General features: G+C 42.3%; 1 protein-coding gene across 1 annotated transcript in view; it reads left to right on the top strand.

The window, feature by feature from the left end:
* LOC117354916 (alkylglycerol monooxygenase-like) overlaps nucleotides 1–2,888 on the top strand; it is a 92,447-nt gene extending 89,559 nt beyond the window's left edge. The window contains exon 11 of the mRNA XM_033932869.1: nucleotides 2,151–2,888. Coding sequence (XP_033788760.1) covers nucleotides 2,151–2,231 — 81 coding nt within the window. The 3' untranslated portion in view covers nucleotides 2,232–2,888. The remainder of the gene's footprint in view (nucleotides 1–2,150) is intronic.
* The last annotated feature ends 16,542 nt before the right edge of the window (nucleotides 2,889–19,430 follow it).

The following is a 19,430-nucleotide window of genomic DNA, read 5'->3' as shown; positions in this document are numbered from 1 at the left end:
CACCAACCGCTGGAGGAAGTGCAGGCAAGCTCTCTCCCTGCCTGCGTCCTCGCCGCCCCGATTGGTACTGGCGGCGGCAGCTGGGAGGACTTCGTGGAGCGCCGCCACACGCCAACACCTTCACAGTCTCCTGAGCCGCGTCCTCGCCACTCCGATTGCCAGCGTTCAGTCTTCACGCTTCCGCGACGCATGCGGGGATCGGAAAGGATAAGGGAGCCAAGTCAGCGGGGGTTGGGCTGGGAGGGAAGAGAAGTGGTCTGCCTCGGGTTTTTCAAGGCCTGGCTTCTTCGGGCAGCAGCAGCGTTTACAATTCGCTGCTGTTGCCGGCTTTAGGCCTTCCTCTCTGGCAGGTTCTGCCTACTTTCTGTTTCAGGAAGACAACCTGACAGAGAGGAAGACCTGAAGCCGGCAACAGCAATGAATTGTGAATGCTGCTGCTGTTGCCCGATGAAGTTCAAGGAGGAAAGGGAGCAGAGGGGGAGAAAATGGCTTGGAGGGAAGAAGAAATGGCAGGGTATGGAGGGAAGGAGGAATGTATGCCAGACCAAGGGAAAAGGAAGGGGGAAAGGAAGGAGGAGATGCCATATGGAACAGAGAGAGAGAGGGCGGACACTGGATGGAAAGAGAAGAGAGGGCAGTGAATGGAAGGGGCAAGACAGAGGGTGAACAGTAGATAGAAGGGGTAGAGAGAGGGAGATAGACATTGAATGGAAGTCTGAGGGACAGGGGGAGCAGATGTTGGAAGGAAATGGGAGGAGAAAGATAAAAGGATTGAGGGAAGAGGATGCAGTTAGAAATAAAGATAGACAGGGGGGCCAGGGAGAGACAGACAGACAGAATGACAGACAGCATCCAAGGAGAGAGACAAATAAAAAAAAATACGAGACAGACATGTACTCTAGCACCCGTTAATGTAACGGGCTTAAACACTAGTTCATTATAATTGCTCTGGCTGTTTTGACTCCTTTATGCTAGTGCTCTCTGATATTTTCTCATGCTTCTTTGCTGTCCTGGCACCTCTCCAGATCTCATTTTTCTCTATATATTTCTCTTTCGGCAACATATCTCCACTATTTTATGGTGTCATCAGTTGGGCACTTCTATGCTTTGTGCAATCAGAAATCTTAAATCTGTATCAGCTGGCTTTTTGCAGTTCTCCCTTTTATATGTTGCTCTTCCCGTGTTTGGCACATTCTTAGCATACCCTCTAGATTTCCTTTCAATCTTTAGGAGTCCATTTAATCATTCTCAGCCTTTTCATTCAGTCTTATAATTTATCTTCTGCTGTAGTGGGCCATGAAGAAGCTGCTTATGGCTTACTTCACCAGAAAAAAAAATCTTCTGTCATGTCTGTACATATGTGCTGTTTGTTTGTAGCCTCTTAACTAATTGGATTTTTAATGACTTGTATGTTTTTTATATTTAAGACAGCCAAGGACCCTATAAGAGCCCTGAAGAAGGCATTTTTATTTTGCCAAAACATGGCCTCTGTTAGGTCATTTATATTTTATACATTCTTGGGTTTTATATTGCGGGTCACTTGTGGATTGTTTTTAAGTTATATGGACGCTTACAAACTGGTACAACCAATCTTCTGTACCAAAATCTTTTGGGGGGTTTTGCTGCTTCTTTATCCTTCCTACCATACATCCATTGTAGGGGGTTCACCTTGCTAAAACTGGTACAGATGTTATGCAACAAGGTGATCAAGTGAAGGCACAACAGTTTGGGAGAAATTGTTTCTGCTGTTCACATCCTTTTCTTCTCTATATTATATATCTGAATATATTCACCTGTTCTTGATTTCTTCATGCCTAGTTATAGTATCAAAGTGAGTTTCAGAAATCAGGCCTAAGGCTCATGACTGAAATAAACAGATTTGTTAAGATAATTTATAGAAGTAGTTGTAATCGTTCTTCTACTTTCGTGGTCTGCCCAGATGGAGCCTGAATCTCGGACTCTTGGCTGTATTGTAATGCTATCCTCAAGCTGGGGTAAATAAAACTGAACTTGTAGGAACACACCGGGACTACTGGGATATGATTCTCAAGCCCATAATGCCAGCTTGCTAGAATAAAATATTCAACATGTGCAACTGATGACTAATATTTGTATAAAATGCTTCATTCTGCCCATATTTTTCTTTTTAGATTCTATTTTGGATCTGCATTGCATTTTGGGGAGCACAAAGCATCAAGCAAGTGGTTCGAGACAAAGTCAAACAACATTGATGGAATATATATCTCTCATTTAGATTTTACACACATAGGGCCTGATTTAGTAAATGGTGTGTAAGTTAGGCGTTGTTAGACATCCAAAAGCTGCCTAACTTGTTTTAATTGGCTTTAATCAGTGCGGTAATTGATCGCACCACTAAAAAACAATAAAAACTTGCTAAAAAAAAAGTAGGAGGCAGGAGATGTCTACTAGAGAAGGCATTGTAATCGCGTCCATACGAAGCCGCCTAACAGCGCCTAAGCTCAAAGTAGGCATGGTTAGGAGCAGAGACGACCTTATGGTGCCATTAGATGCGATTCTTAAAAGAACATGGGTATCTGCAATATAGGCCAGTAAAACCCTCGCCTGCATTGCAGATACATAGGTTTTGTGGCAGGCGCCATTAGCCGCGATTCTTTAAATGGCACCTGTTTGATAGCAACTGGTGCCATTTTTGTAGGTGACTGCCGATTTAGGCACCATTTATAGAATCTGGCCCAAAATGGGTAACTCAGTAAAGATAATGCTAACAGTTTAGTGTCAAGAATGCACATAAATGATCAGAATTCAAGCATGTACGCACATATGATTTATTGTTTTATCTGAGCTGTATAATAAGTTATATAACAAACATAAATTGTATAATAATAATAATACACAATAATACAATAGTACTAATAATTGGCTACATACTATCCTATAAACAGATGTCTAAATGTGATGGCATATAAGGCTCCTTTTACAAAGCTGCTTCCTAGTAAGAGGAAAGTCCTACAGTGCTGTTGGCACTATGCCAGAGGCCAAACAGCCTTAAGAGTTTAGTTAAAAAAGAAAGGGAAAAGTAATCAGGCTCCAAAAATGTGACAAAACTTTCATCAGCAAAAATGATTCACAACAGTTTATCACAGGCCTATAACACCCTTCTCAGTAGTTTTGTACAGTTCCATGGGTGGGGGTCTGCTACCACATCCTGCTAAGGCACCTGGGCTTAGAACAGAATCAGTCCCATGTTTCTTCAACAGGCCCCCCTCTTCCCAATAGAAAAACTCACAGTGTTCAAAACTCAGTTCATAAAGAGTCCACTTTACCTGCCTTGCTATAAACAGGCAGTTTCCAACTCCAGTGAGTTGGGGAGGAGAATTGCTGAACCTGCACAAAAGAGATTTGCTTTAAACAAGCACCTGTAAAACCCATTGCAAGATATTTGGCGGATTCTCCAAATATTTATAACTGTAGGGATGAAACACAGAAAACACACACACGCAGAATAAGAGTCAGGCGGAGGCGTTGTCTTGGCAAGCTCTGAACCCTTTTTATTATGCTTCTATGCTAATGACATCATAGTAACTCCTTCGATTACATGTCTAATGATTGGTGGATACAAAGTCACGTTTACATCGTGTCACCCTCAACTCTGCACTTAGGCAATATACTTGTGTCTTTGCACGTAATCAATGCCTGTCAGCTGATGTCCTTTCCCAAATAAGGACTAATTAAATAAGATAAGGGTTAATTTGTGACAGGTAAGGGGGAGAGAAGGAATGATTCAGCATTCTTTCACAGGGGCTTAGAAATCATTGTGCTGACCTCACCCTGATTCAGAATGGCGTCCCTTCATTTCCCCTTACTTTACTATTTTTAAGAGCCTTATAGAGGTAAGGCAAATCTGATCGGGATAATTTGTGATATCGACCATAACATGGACTTATGCAAAAGTTAAACAAAGAAGGCAGGCATTGAATAAAATAACAGAGTAATGAAAAGACCAATTCCAAGGAGAAGAGACTGCAAAATGAGTCGGAGCCACTGGCCAGCTGGCAACTAAACCCATAATGCTTTCCACCACTCTGGTAAGATATCTTGACGAATATTAGAGGCCAATTCATGTAGTTGTTGAATTTGTTCTTCTATCCTGTTGTTATTATCGGTTAGATTAAAACAGCACATATTTTTAATGGTTTCGCAGCCGTGATGATGTAATAATAAGAGATAATCAAGGCCGCTCTGTTGTCTAACACAACTGTCCGTATTTCATTTTGTTCCTGATTTAACAAGCTAAGGGCATGTGAGGTATGATTAATGTTTTTAGCTAATGCAGAAGCTAATCAAGCTAAAGTTTTATGATTCTCCAGCAGAAGGAAGAGGAAGACTAAGAAAAGTTAACACGCAAATAACAATCATTAAAGAATTATAAGTTAATTGTGCAAAAATAGCAGCAGTAAAGTTTTCAGGAGTCATGTTCTTTTTATTTTGTCTCAGTGTGAGAACGGCTTGATCACTTAAGTTTTTAAAGTGTCCTCAAGTCACAGGATCAGTCTTAGAATAATGCTTTCTTTTCTGGTCATCTTGTTGTGGTATGGGAACTTGTTGTGGTCGCCGTAAGATGAAATCAAATTCAGGAATGGGGTTCTGCAAATGCTGGTGCCAGGACATTCCCTTCTTCTTCTGTAGTTTCTGAGATAGGAACAGGCGTGTCAGCAGCTTCTTCTGTAGTTTCTGAGATAGGAACAGGAGGCGGGCCAGCGGCTGCACGTGCTAGGCACCCAGATAGGACCTGTAGGAGTTAAAACAGCGGCATAACCCCTTCCCCAGGTTATTAAGGGAGCAGGGCCATGCCAGACAGGATTAGGAGACAGTTTATATTTAACCAGAGGTTGTGGTAATGGAACTGCCCTTTTATGGTGTTTATCATGGGCAGAGTACTCTGAAAAATAGTTCAAATGGTTAATAGTGAATAAAACAATTGATAAAGACATTTGAACCTATCTCAAATTAGGAACGGCATATTTCACTGGTTTCTGTTTTAATAAATAAGATTTTCATGTACGATTTGTATGTTCTACAATGGCTTGTCCTGTAGAATTATAAGGCAAACCGTGAATCAATTGGATATCCCATTGTAAGCAAAACACAGAAAAAGCATTGGAAGAATATGCAGCACCATTATCTGTTTTTAAAGTTTTTGGCTTTCCCATAACAGCAATACATTGTAACATATGATTAATTACTTGATTAGTTGTTTCATAAATACATAAGAATTGCCATCTCCGGATCAGACCCTGGGTCCATCAAGTCTGATGATCTGCACACACGGCATAGTTTTAGTGCACACACTGCATACCCTGGCATAGTTTTAGTCCCCATATCACTGTATGCTTCTCAAGGGAGATGTGCATCTAATTTACCCTTACCCGTATCACTCTATGCCACTCTTGAGGAGATGTGCATCTAGTTTACCCTTAAATCCTAGAATGGTGGATTCTGCAATTACTTCCTCTGGGAGAGCATTCCAGGTGTCCACCACTCGCTGCGTGAAACAGAACTTCCTGATATTCGTCCTGGACCTGTCCCCCCTCAGCTTCAGTCTATGTCCTCTTGTCCGTGTCACATTGGACATTGTAAATAACTGCTTTCCCTGCTCCATTTTGTTGAATCCTTTCAGTATTTTGAAAGTCTCGATCAGATCCCCTCGCAGTCTCCTCTTCTCAAGGGAGAACAACCCCAGTCTCCTAAGTCATTCCTCGTAGTTCAGGTTCTCCATACCTTTCACTAGCTTCATTGCTCGTCTCTGCACCCTTTCTAGCAGTTTTATATCCTTCTTTAGGTATGGAGACCAATGCTGGACGCAGTATTCTAGGTGCGGTATGACCATGGCTCTGTAGAGCTGTATTATAACTTTCTCTGATCTACTTTCTCTGTTCTTTCTCTGATCTAATTCCCTTCTTTATCATGCCTAGCATTCTGTTTGCTTTCTTCGCCGCCGCCGCACATTGTGCTGACGGTTTCAAGGTCCTATCTATCAGTACACTCGGGTCCTTTTCCTGTTCAGTCTTTCCCAGAGTTACACCTGACATATTTGTGATCTTTGTTTTTTCTGCCTAAATGCATCACTTTGCATTTTTCCACATTAAAATTCATCTGCCATTTATCTGCCCACTTCTCCAATTTATTCAAGTCGCTCTGGAGTTTCTTCAGTTATCAAAATACAATTAATATACAAATTTTAATTTGAGCCCAACCAATGCGGAGTCTATTAATTCTTGTAATAACATGATTCAGAAATAGCTTACCTTAATTGTAATTATCTTGGAAGGCATTCCATATCTGGGGACAATTCATTCAGTGACATTGTAATCACTTACCCACTTTTTTTCTGTAAAAAATTTTCTTTTCACAAATAAAAGATGTGAAATACCACAACTATTAAATTACAAATTCATTAATATCTAAAGGAGAAAAGTAAACTTTCCATTTACATGAATAAACTACTATCATGGTGTTGGCTTAACCAGAGTGAGCAAAAGTTATGGAAGGTTACATCCACCGTATCTGATCTTGGACAAACCTAGATTACATCAAAGTTATCAGTATTTAAGAGTAGCAAACAAAAGACCTGTGCAGAAGTCCAATATTGTTCACCGTACCTAAAGAAGGATATGGCGAGAGGGTTCAGAAGAGAGCAACACATTTGATAAAAGGTGTGGAAAGCCTTTCATACGCTGAAAGATAAGAGAGACTGGGGCTTTTTTTGCTGGAGAAGCGGAGACTTAGAGGGGATATGATAGAGACTTACAAGATCACAAAGGGCATAGAGAAAGTGGAGAGGGACAGATTCTTCAAACTTTCAACAACTACAAGAATGAGAGGGCATTTGGAAAAATTAAAAGGGGACAGATTCAGAACCAATGTTAGGAAGTTCTTCTTCACCCAACGGGTGGTGGACACCTGGAACGCGCTTCCAGAGGGCGTGATAGGGCAGAGTACGGTATTGGAGTTCAAGAAAGAATTGGACAATTTTCTGAAGGAAAAGAAGATAGAAGGGTATAGATAGAGGGCTACTACTATACAGGTCCTGGACCTGATGGACTGCCGCATGAGCGGACTGCTGGGCATGATGGACCTCTGGTCTGACCCAGCAGAGGCATGGCTTACGTTCTTATGTTCTTAAGCCTGTCAACAGACTTGATAAGATGTGCTAAGGTCAGGTAGTTAGGGAAGAAAATGACCCCAGCTACAGTATCAGAGTGAATCTAGAAATTTAACAGTGACTCCAATTTATGAGGGACAATTCACACCCCACATCTTAGTCACCACTTTACAAAATCACTTTACAAAACCACTTTACAAAAATATAATTTATTGTTGTTATTTTCTGAACCAAGAAAAACACACATTCATGCAGGTAGACAATCCTATCTTTCTCACACACAGAAGCAGTCTCTAAATCCTCTGTTCTATTAAGCTAATTCCTGCACCTATAAACCTTAACCTCATCTCCTGCTATTTTCAATTCCTGTTCTGCTTGAGTATATGTCTATGCCCACACTTTGAGTTGTTTCAGATTTTGAATTTAACACAGTTGGCTTTGCGCTTGAAATTTCAAGGGGCATGTTATTGTAGTCTCTGTTTGTACCGGGGCCATAGACCTGCACAATGGGAAGTTTCCCGAAGGGTTGTGTCTCGCTGTTTCTGAGCGATATTGGTTAGCCCAGTGATATCTCTTCTTGCATTCTGGACAAATACTAGGGGGTCACCCTCTGTTCAATATGGGCAGTTTCATTTGAAATGTCCTGGTTTCCCACATTTATAACAACTGCCTTTTGGGGTGGAACTTTTTTGTACTGCAGCTGCTAGAAGGCCCATTTGATATGTTTGAGTGCCATATCAGCACAGGTTCGTAGCATATCGGCTAAGGTAATATCTGCCCTGTTGCCTAAGCCTTGTAATGCTTTACGGCAATCTAAATTAGTATTGTCTTTGGCTAATTTCATCATTAAATCACTTTGAGCCTCAGTATTATCTACTTGTCTTTGTATTGCTTCCTGCAACCTGTTTATGAAATCTATATAAGGCTCGGTGGCTCCCTGTTTGATGCTCGCATAACTTTTAACTGGTTTTCCTGATGCTGGTACTTTTATGATATGCTCTGAATACATACTGACTTCCTATCATCAGTGTTTCTGTTGGAAGTACACTTTGTTGGGGAATAGTGGAGAAATTTCCTGTTCCACATAACTGATCTAATATAATAAAATGCTAGGCTGCGCATGCGCACTCTAAAGTCGTGTTCCCTGATCCGTCGCAGACATGAGAGTGCGCATGCGCGCTTAGTACGTCACCACAGCCTCCCTGCTCTCCACTTCGTGCCGCTGCAGTAACGGCCCCACACTCGCGACTCGCCTTCGTTCCGGAGCCGCCAAAGAAGAGCTCTCCCCAATCGGAAAAGCTGCCCGGACTCTGAGAAGGAGATAGAGAGAGATGCTGGATCTGCACACTGAAATCCCCGTTGACCCTCCCATCGCTACAAGGCTGACAAACCCTGTAGGAGCAGCAGCGTCCCAGCCACACTAAACGCTGCTTCGGGTCTTCTACTGGCTTAATTTCCTCTGCCGCATCCCCGATGACATCATCAGGGACGCGGCAGAGGAAATTAGGCCAGTAGAAGACCCGAAGCAGCGTTTAGTGTGCCTGGGATGCTGCTGCTCCTGCCGGGTTTGTCAGACGTGTAGCGGTGGGAGGGTCAACGGGGGTTTCTGTTGTGCCGGGTAGGGTCAGGGGGAAATCGCGGCATGTTAGAATGGGAGGCAGGCAGGCTGGCATCAGTGGGGGGTTCAATGGAAGGCAGACAGGCAGGATGGCCTGGAGGGGGTTCCATGGAAACATGCTGCTCAGGGGGATGGGAGGGAGGCAGGCTGGCATTAGAGGGGGGTGGGGGGTTCAATGGAAGCCAGGCACGCAGGATGCCATGGGGGAGGGGGTTTCCATGGAAATATGCTGCTCAGGGGGATGGGAGGGAGGCAGGCAGGCTGGGAGGCAATGGAGAGGGGGTTTCAATGGAAAGCAGGCTGGCATCAGAGGGGGAGGAAGGAGGCACTGAGGGTACTAAGGACATAGGAAGGGGCACTGGGGGCACTATGGACATAGGAAGGGGCACTAAGGACATAGGAAGGAGGTACAGGAAGATTCACAGACAGAAAAATTGACAGACAGGCAGCATGCAAGGAGAGAGAGACAAAGAAAAAAAATACCCAGACAGACATCCTACTGCAGGACAGGGTAGGTAAAAGGAAGGGAGAATGGACAGGGGGAGCAGGCAAGGGGTGGTGGTGGACAGTCAAGGAAAAAGAAAGACAGAAAACGCAAAGGAGAGACAGAGAGAGAGAAAGAATTAAAGACAGACACACACACATATATTCTAGCACCCGTTAATGTAATGGGCTATAAGACTAGTCTAGTATATAAAGCCCTCCAGACTGTAAAGCTCTCCGTTGAGCTTCCCTTTGATATTCACTATCCCACATAACATATTGACCCATAGTTAATACCATGCGCATAATGTCTTTCCAATCTTATGGTATTAAAGTATAAATAACCCGGTTGTGAAATTACTTTGTAAACCTGTCTCTGAAATAGATTTATGAATTTATTGCAACATTGTGAAGGATAATGGTTGATACTGAGCTATCTGTCCTGGCCCATTAGGATCTCGGGCATATGTAACTGGGTAGGATTGAATTAAATCTTTCATATCCTCTGCTTCCAATTACCCTTCCTCTCTGGCCTTTTTTTTATCATTGCTTGAAATGCACTTAAAGGGTATGCTAATGTTTCTTCCTTTTTTGCACTTAAAGGAACTGGAGGTAACTGTACGGGAGGTATGATTTTTGGATATATGTTATGACTGGAATAGTCAGGGGGGGAATGGTTAATAAGACCGTTGACAGCTTGGAGGAAGCCTCAGTCCCTACCTTTTCCAAGGCACATTTACACTTCTGCCATACCATTAATATGGTTGCCGATGCTCTAGGCTCAGCATACAAAATTTTCCTGACTCTTATCCAATCTTCTAATTTTAGAGATCCCTCTTCTGGATACCAAGGGCAATGCTCTCCTATTTCCTGTACTAAACATTTTAACTGCGAATCAGATACCTTTCTATCTGTATGTCTCAGAATATACTTCAATTCTTTCATATGAGCATGCTGTAAATCTGACAGGGAATTTCCCATACTTACTTGATAGGATCCCAGAGGATGAGGTGCACCAAGTCTTATCATCAGACGGAGCTAGCAGGGCGAAGGGTCCCTGTTCCGGTTGCCACTTGTAGGGATGGAACATAGAAAACACACACACACACAGGATAAGAGTCAGGCGGAGGCGTTGCTGTGGCAAGCTCCGAATCCCTTTTATTATGCTTCTATGCTAATGACATCATAGTAACTCCCTCGATTACATGTCTAATGATTGGTGGATACAAAGTCACATGCATTTACATCATGTCACCCTCAACTCTGCACTTAGACAGTATACCTGTGTCTTTGCACGTATTCAATGCCTGTCAGCTGATGTCCTTTCCCAAATAAGGACTAATTAAATAAGATAAGGGTTAATTTGTGACAGGTAAGGGGGAGAGAAGGAATGATTCAGCATTCTTTCACAGGGGCTTAGAAATCAGTGTGCTGACCTCACCCTGATTCAGAATGGCATCCCTTCATATAACTCCCACTGTGGCTCTTATTGAGCAAACACAAAAAGAAAAACCAAACACTCCCAGAAAATAGGGCAAGCTATGTCTTCTGAGCATTCCTCTGCAGTCACTCATCACCACCTACAAACAGGCTCTGCAAATTTCCTTTTCTTTTCCTTAAAAAAATTCAAAATCTATCCCTTTTGTCTTTAGACCAGAACATTTCTAAGAGTGTTTTGCATTTGAATAATATAGTTTCAAATTTGCAGGGTTTTAACATCCCAGCAGTTCTTTTCCCAAATAGAAGAAAAAACAAGAAGTCAAAAGTCAGTTTCAAACCAGTGCTTAACTCATGTCCATTAGTTCAATAAGCCCAGACTTTGTCAATAGGTTCTATCATCTCCATTGGTTCCTCTTGACACCAAGGTTCTACCTGGCTTGGCTGCTCAGGTTCCTCCCAGTCCATCATCAAAGTTTTATTAAAATTTGATATACCACCAAATCAGAATACAAGGCGGTTTATAAAGATAAAATCGGGTAACATATCTTACATAAATCCAATATAACCCCCCCAAAAAAACAAACAAACAAATAACAATTGACAAAAAAGACAAGAAACAGTAGACAAAAATACTCCATTACTTCTTGCATTGAGAGCTCTCCAGAGTGAGGCCTCCTCCTTTACTTGCTCTTCAGTGTGTGTTCCCTGCTTATGTTTGTCAGGGCCTCGCCCAAATCTGCATGGGAAAGGTAGAGGTTTTCGGTAAATAACGGCAGATAAAGACCTGAGTGGTCTATTCAATCTGTCCATTAGTTATACCCATTAAAAATACATTCATGTAAGGTATAGGTTTCTGTTTAACAATGGGTTTATTGTCCTGGCAGGCTAGCAAAGGTGGCCAGGGCTCCTGATCTTGGTCAATTTCTTCAAAGTAGGCAGCTAGGTACTCTAAAGCAATGTTCTTCAACCTTTTGAAACCTATGGACCGGTTGAAATAAAATAATTATTTTGTGGACTGCCAGACCCCGCCCCCATAATAGTACTAATTGTAACACCATTTTTTCCATTCATTTTTCATATATTAATAACACATAATGATCTGACAGCATTGGAGCTCAAGTCATCTCTTTCAGATAAGTCCTTGAATGTGCTTCTGGTTGGCCTGGTCCTGTTCCTAACCTGAGCTGTTGTATGGGAAGTTTTTTTGCTGGTGAAAGTACTGAAAGCAGTTTATTTCTCTGTACCTTTTGGTCCTATACTGCTACAGTAATCTGAGGCTTTCTTTCTCCCCTTGCTGGGTTGGAATTGGGAGGTCAGACAACATAATTTGACCTAAATCTACAGTAGATGCAATTCATAGAATTGCCCTCAAAGTGCATTGATCTGTGCAAAGCCATCGTCAGTACTTCCACTGAAGTCTAGTTATCTTGTTTTATTCATTTTAAACTAAATCATCAGGTTGTGTTTTAATCATGAATGGTCATTTTGTTTGTTTATTGATCTCCCACCCTTATCCAGGGTGAGTTACACAACTACATACAAAATAAGACAATATATTTAACATACAAATTTTAATTTGGATTTGGTAAAAATAAAAATTCTCATATAAATATTCTTATGCCAATATAATTTTCTAAGCTAATAAAACAATTATGCAGAATGATAGTTTACTGTTGTTTGTGTATTATTTTATACTATTCATCCATGCATACCAAAAAATTAAGAATATAAGAATTGTCAAACTGGGACAGCCCAAAGGTCCATCAAACCCAGTATCCTGTTTCCAACAGTGGTCAACCCATATCCCAAGTACCTAGCTAGATCCCAAGTACTAAAAATTATTTTATGCTGCTTATCCATAAATAAAGCAGGGGATTTGCCCAAGCCATCTCAATAATAGTCTATAATAATAATAATAACTTTATTTTTCTATACCGCCATAGTCAGATGACTTCTAGGCGGTTCACATCAAAAGAAGGCTGGACATTCAGCGAATTACAAATGCATGAGGGGGAATGTTACAGAAGAAAAGGGTAGTAAGGGGAGGAAAACTAAGAGGGGTTGTAAGGGGAGGGAAGTGAGAGGGGTTGCCTGAGAGATTGCTTCGGGTTTATATGGGGAAAAGCATGGTGAGTGAAGGTTGGTCTGTTTAGGTGATGAATTTGTCAAACAGAGTGGTTTTGATTGATTTTCGGAATGCGTTGTAGGTCTGTCTGGTTTTATTTATGTAGTTTCCCAGCCAGGATTGTTGTTGTTAGCTTGGAACATGAAAGTTCTGTCAAGGAAGGATTTGTATTTGCAGCCAGTGATTTTAGGATAGGTGAAGATGGTTTTGTTTCTGGTTGTTCTGTGGGGTTGTGTAGAGTGAAGTGTGTTTGCAGGTAGGAAGGTACTAGGCCTCAGATTTGTTTGAAGCAGATGCATGCAAATTTGAACTGTATTTGTGCTTCTATTGGTAGCCAGTGCAGTTTTTTGTAGTATGGGCTAATGTGGTCTTTTTTTCTCAGTCCGAAGATTAAACGAACTGCAGTGTTTTGCACTAATCTCAGTTTCTTTATTGTTTTTTGTGGGATACCCAGGTAGACGATGTTGTAATGTAATGTAATGTAATTTATTTCTTATATACCGCTACATCCGTTAGGTTCTAAGCGGTTTACAGAAAATATACATTAAGATTAGAAATAAGAAAGGTACTTGGAAAATTCCCTTACTGTCCCGAAGGCTCACAATCTAACTAAAGTACCTGGAGGGTAATAGAGAAGTGAAAAGTAGAGTTAGAGGAAAAATAAAAATAAAATAAACATTTTAACAAGACAGCATTGATCTAAATACTTTGGAAGGTAGAAGAGAGGAGAGAAAGGAATAGAAGCAGAATGGGTCAGCGTCAGTTGTAGTAGTTGTAGTAGTCTAGGGTGGATAGGATCAGCGATTGAACCAGTAACCTGAAGGATGATATGTCAAAGTATTTTTTAATAGTCTTTAGCTTCCATAGTGTATAAAAACATTTCCTCACTGTTAAGTTTGTGTGGTCAGCCATGGTCAAGTGCGTGTCTAGTGTGATACCTAGAATTATTATGGTTTTGGAAATCGGATATTCGTGGTCGTTTATTTTAAGTGATGTTCTCGTTATTTTGTCATTGGGGCCTTTTTTAAATCCCGTTTAGCTAACTGATTTCACCACATTCTTCTGGCAACGAATTCCAGAGTAGAGAATGACACAGGGACAAATTTTTCCCCGTCTCAGCGGGAACTCATTTTCCCATCCTGTCCCAGCAAGTTCTTTTCCTGTCCCTGCCCCATTTCTGCAAGCTCTGTCCTCATCTGCACAAGCCTCAAACACTTTAAAATCATAAGTGTTTGAGGTTTGTGCAGTTAAAGCAGAGCTTACAGGAATGGGGCAGGGAGAGAGACAAAAACTCGTGGAGATGGGACAGGAAAATTGAGTTCCTGTAGGGAAGGGGAAAAACTTGTCCCCATGTCATTCTCTATTCCAGAGTTTAATTACATATTGTATGAAGAAATATTTTCTCTTGTTTTTTTGAATCTACTACTTAGTAGTTTCATCTCATGCTCCCTAGTCCTAGTATTTTTGGAAAGAGTGAACAAGTGATTCACACCTACCTTTTCCACTGCACTCAGTATTTTATAGACCTAAGAACATAAGATTTGCTACTGTTGGGTCAGACCAGTGGTCCATCGTGCCCAGCAGTCAACTCACATTGCAGCCCTTGGTCAAAGACCAGCACCCTAACTGAGACTAGCCCTACCTGCGTACGTTCTGGTTTAGAAGGAACTTGTCTAATTTTGTCTTGAATCCCTGGAGGGTTTTTTCCCCTATGACAGACTCCGGAAGAGCATTCCAGTTTTCTACCACTCTCAGAGTGAAGAACTTTCTTATCTATCCCCTTTCAATTTTAGAGAGTGCCCTCTCGTTCTCCCTACCTTGAAGAGGGTGACCAACCTGACCTTATCTACTTTCTGAATTTTGAGTTCACACCAGCTGATGTTTACAGAGAACTTTCAAGACTCAAGGTGAACAAAGCCATGGGACCGGACAATTTGTACCCAAGAGTGCTCAGAGAGCTGTGCGATGTTCTGGCGGAACCGTTAGCCATGCTCTTCAATCTCTCCCTAAGTACGGGGAGAGTCCCCCTGGACTGGAAAACAGCCAACGTCGTTCCTCTGCACAAAAAGGGTTGCAGAGCAGAGGCTGCAAATTATAGACCAGTGAGTCTCACATCAATAGTGTGTAAACTCATGGAAACTCTACTTAAAGGTAAATTAGACGCGATAATGGATGAAGGGAATCTAAGGGATCCCTGTCAACATGGATTCACCAGAGGCAGGTCATGCCAATCCAATCTTATAAGCTTCTTCGATTGGGTGACAGGAAAGCTAGACTCGGGAGAGTCTCTGGACATAGTGTACTTGGATTTCAGTAAAGCTTTCGACAGTGCCCCACACCGTAGACTATTAAACAAGATGAAATCGCTGGGTTTGGGTGAGAAACTAACTGCATGGGTCAGTAATTGGCTGAGTGGAAGACTTCAGAGGGTGGTGGTCAACGGCACCCTCTCTGAGACATCGGAGGTGACTAGCGGAGTGCCGCAGGGCTCAGTCCTGGGACCATCCCTTTTCAACATATTCATAGGGGACTTGACCCGGGGGCTTCAGGGTAAAGTAGCACTGTTCGCCGACGATGCCAAACTGTGTAACATAGTAAGTGAAAGCAACCTCCAGGATAATATGACACAAGATCTGATCACGTTGGAAAACTGGTCCTCGACATGGCAGCTAGGCTTCAACGCTAAAAAATGTAAGGTCATGCATCTCGGCAGCGGAAATCCATGCAGAACATACTCCTTGAATGGAGAAACGCTAGCTAGGATTTCAGAGGAACGGGACTTGGGGGTAATCATCAGTGCAGACATGAAGGCTGCCAAACAAGTAGAGAAGGCCTCATCAAAGGCAAGGCAAATGATGGGATGTATCAATAGAAGCTTCGTCAGCCGTAAACCTGAAGTCATAATGCCATGGTGTCTACAGAACCATGGTGAGACCCCCATCTGGAATACTGTGTGCAATTCTGGAGGCCACATTACCGGAAAGATGTGCTTCGAGCTGAGTCGGTCCAGCGGATGTCCACTAGGATGGTCGCGGGGCTCAAAGGTCTCTCATACGAAGAAAGACTGGGCAAACTGCAGCTCTATACCCTAGAGGAGCACAGGGAAAGGGGTGACATGATTGAGACATTTAAGTGCGTCACGGGTCGTGTCGAGGTGGAAAACGATATATTCTTTCCCAGGGGACCCTCGGTCACAAGAGGGCACCCGCTCAAACTCAGAGGAGGGAAATTTAGTGGTGACACCAGGAAGTATTTCTTCACAGAAAGGGTGGTAGATCACTGGAACAGACTTCCGGTGCAGGTGATAAAGGCCACCAGCGTGCTCGACTTTAAGACTAAATGGGACATCCACGTGGGATCCCTACGAGGGTCGAGTTAAGGAACTAGGTCATTAGCATTCAGACTTAATGGGGTGGGTCAATAGAGTGGGCAGACTTGATGGGCTGTAGCCCTTTTCTGCCGTCATCTTTCTATGTTTCTATGTTTACTGAGTCTATTCCCTTCAGTACCTTGAATGTTACGATCATGTCCCCTCTCAATCTCCTCTGTTCTAGGGAGAAAAGGCCCAGTTTCTCTAATCTTTCACTATATGGCAACTCCTCCAGCCCCTTAACCATCTTAGTTGCCCTTCTATGGACCCTTTCAAGTAGCATCATTTCCTTCTTCATGTACAGCGACCAGTGCTGGACGAAGTACTCCAAGTGAGGGCGCACCATGGCCCGGCACAGCGGCATGATAACACTCTACGATCTGTTCGTGATCCCCTTCTTTATCATTCCTAGCATTCTGTTCGCCCTTTTTTCCGCCGCCGCACATTGCATGGATGGCTTCATCAACTTGTCGATCATAACTCCCAAGTCTCTTTCCTGGGAGATCTCTCCAAGTACCGCCCCGGACATCCTGCATTTGTGCATGAGATTTTTGTTACCTACATACATCACTTTACACTTATCCACGTTAAACCTCATCTGCCATGTTGATGCCCATTCCTCAAGCCTGATTATGTCACGTTGCAGATCTTTGCAATCCCTCTGTGTCTTCACAACTCTGAATAACTTTGTATTGTCCGCAGATTTAATCACCACACTCGTCGTACCAATGTCTAGATCATTTATAAAGATGTTGAAGAGCATGGGTCCAAGCACCGAGCCCTGCGGCACCCCACTGGTGACGCTCTTCCTAGTATTGTCCATTTACTCCCACTCTCTGTTTCCTATGCTCCAGCCAGTTTTTAATCCATGTGAGTATTTTCCGAAGTAGCCGTTCATGTGGAACCTTCTGAATGTCAAACGCCTTCTGAAAATCCAGATATACAATGTCGACCGGGTCGCCCTTGTCTATCTGTCTGTTTACTCCCTCAAAGAAGTGCAGCAAGTTCGTAAAACATGATCTGCCTTTGCTAAAACTGTGCTGACTGGTCCTCATCAAGTCGTGTTCATCAAGGTGATCAATGATACGTTCCTGTATCAGCAACTCTACCATCTTTCCCGGTACCGAGGTCAGACTCACCAGTCTGTAGTTTCCCGGATCTCCCCTCGAACCTTCCTTGAAGATCGGCGTAACATTCGCCACCTTCCAGTGTTCTGGAATCTTTCCCGATTTGATCAACAGATTGGCTATTAGTTTAAGCAGTTCAGCTATGGTCCCTTTCATTTCCTTGATGACCCTCAGATGAATGCCATCCAGTCGTTGGGATTTATCGCTCTTAAGCCTATCAATCTGCCTACACACCTCCTCTAGACTGACCGTCAATCCTGTCAGCTTTTCGTCTTCATTTCCAGCATATAGCCTGATGGATTCCGGTATGATGTGCACATCTTCTTCGGTAAATACAGACGCAAAAAATGTGTTCAGTTTGTCGTCGATTGCTTTGTCCTCCTTTAGCACTCCCTTTATTCGATGGTCATCCAATGGTCCCACCGCTTCCTTCACGGGTTGTTTCCCATTAATATATTGAAAGAACGGCTTGAAGTCCTTCACCTCCTTGGCTATATTTTCTTCGTAGTCTCTTTTGGCCCCTTTTACCGCCTTGTGGCACCTGTGTTGATGTTGTTTGTGCTTGTTCCAGTTTTCATCCTCTATCATATCACCCCGAGCCGTCTCTTCTCCAAGCTGCAAAGCCCTAGCTGCTTTAGCCTTTCCTCATAGGGAAGTTGTCCCATCCTTTTTATCATTTTTGTCACCCTTCTCTGTACCTTTTCTAATTCTGCTATATCTTCTTTGAGATAAGGTAACCAGAATTGTGCACAAAATTTGAGGTGCGGCTATACCATAGAGTGATACAACAGCATTATAACATTTTCATCTTTGTTTTCCATTTCTTTCCTGATAATTCCTAACATTCTATTTGCTTTCTTAGCTGCTACTGCACATTGAGCTGAGGGTTTCAACCCAGATCCTTTTCCTGGGCAGTGACTTCTAACATAGAACCCATCATCATGTAGCTATAGTTCGGGTTCCTCTTTCCCACAGGCATCATTTTGCACTTTCTCACATTAAACGTCATCTGCCATTTTGATGCCCAGTCTCACAAGGTCCTCTTGCAATTTTTCACAATCCTCTTGCAATTTAACAACTTTGAACAACTTATAAAATAAAGAAGCAATCTTGTTGATACTCTTATGTATTTTAAATTAGTATACCATATTATATCAAAGCATCTTTCCTCAGGAATTTTGCGGTTCAAGTGATGTGCAAATAATTCTGGTTACTTTGATAGGAACTGTAGATTTTTCCAGATATCCATGAGAAAAATATACAAGCCTTTTCTTTGTGAATCTCTGAAGAATCCAAAGGAGATCTGTAAACTCCTCAGCAGACCTTCCCGTTCAAGGATATCAACAGTGGATTTTCTCATGTCTGTTTAAATTTCTTAGTATTCACATTAGGGTTTGCCAAAAAATGGCAAACTGACTCAGCAAAGTTGTGAACCTCTTATAACAAGATTCACACATCCCTACTCTTTCACATCCCAAATGAACTATAATTAATGTGACCATTTATTTTTTTCATCAAAACGGGACATCTATTAATATTCAGTCCTGCCCCAACCCCGCCCTTGCCACACCGCCAATCCCACCCTAGCCCCACCCCAGCTCCGCCCCAATTTCTTCCATTCATTTTTCATGTACACATAATATCTTATTAATTCATAATGGTAACCATAAAATTTTTAAAAAACCACAAAGCACTCTATACGCAGAGAAAATGTTAATTATCATTTATATTTGGGGGGGTTTCAAAGATGTCAAGGCAAATGACTTTAAAATATGCAATGTCACCTCAGTAACTATAGAAAAATAAACAGATATAGTGCAAAATATAGATAGCAAATATAAATTCTCAAAACTGACACATTTTGATCACTAAATTAAAAATAAAATCATTTTTCCTACCTTTGCTGTCTGGTAAATTCATTAGTCTCTGGTTGCATTTCCTTCTGACTGTGCATCCTTTCTTTCATTTCGTTCTGCACTCAGGCCCAACAATTGTCCCTTTCTATTCCCTCCCGCCTTCCTTCCTATGACCTCAGTGCACTCAGTGCCTCCTTCCTGTCCTTAATGCCCCTTCCTGTGTCCTTAGTGCCCCCAGTGCCTCCTTCCTATGTCCTTAGTGCCCCT

This window comes from Geotrypetes seraphini, chromosome 2, assembly GCF_902459505.1.
Source record: "Geotrypetes seraphini chromosome 2, aGeoSer1.1, whole genome shotgun sequence".
Lineage (NCBI taxonomy): Eukaryota > Metazoa > Chordata > Amphibia > Gymnophiona > Dermophiidae > Geotrypetes > Geotrypetes seraphini.
This window is presented reverse-complemented; position numbering and strand designations above follow the sequence as displayed.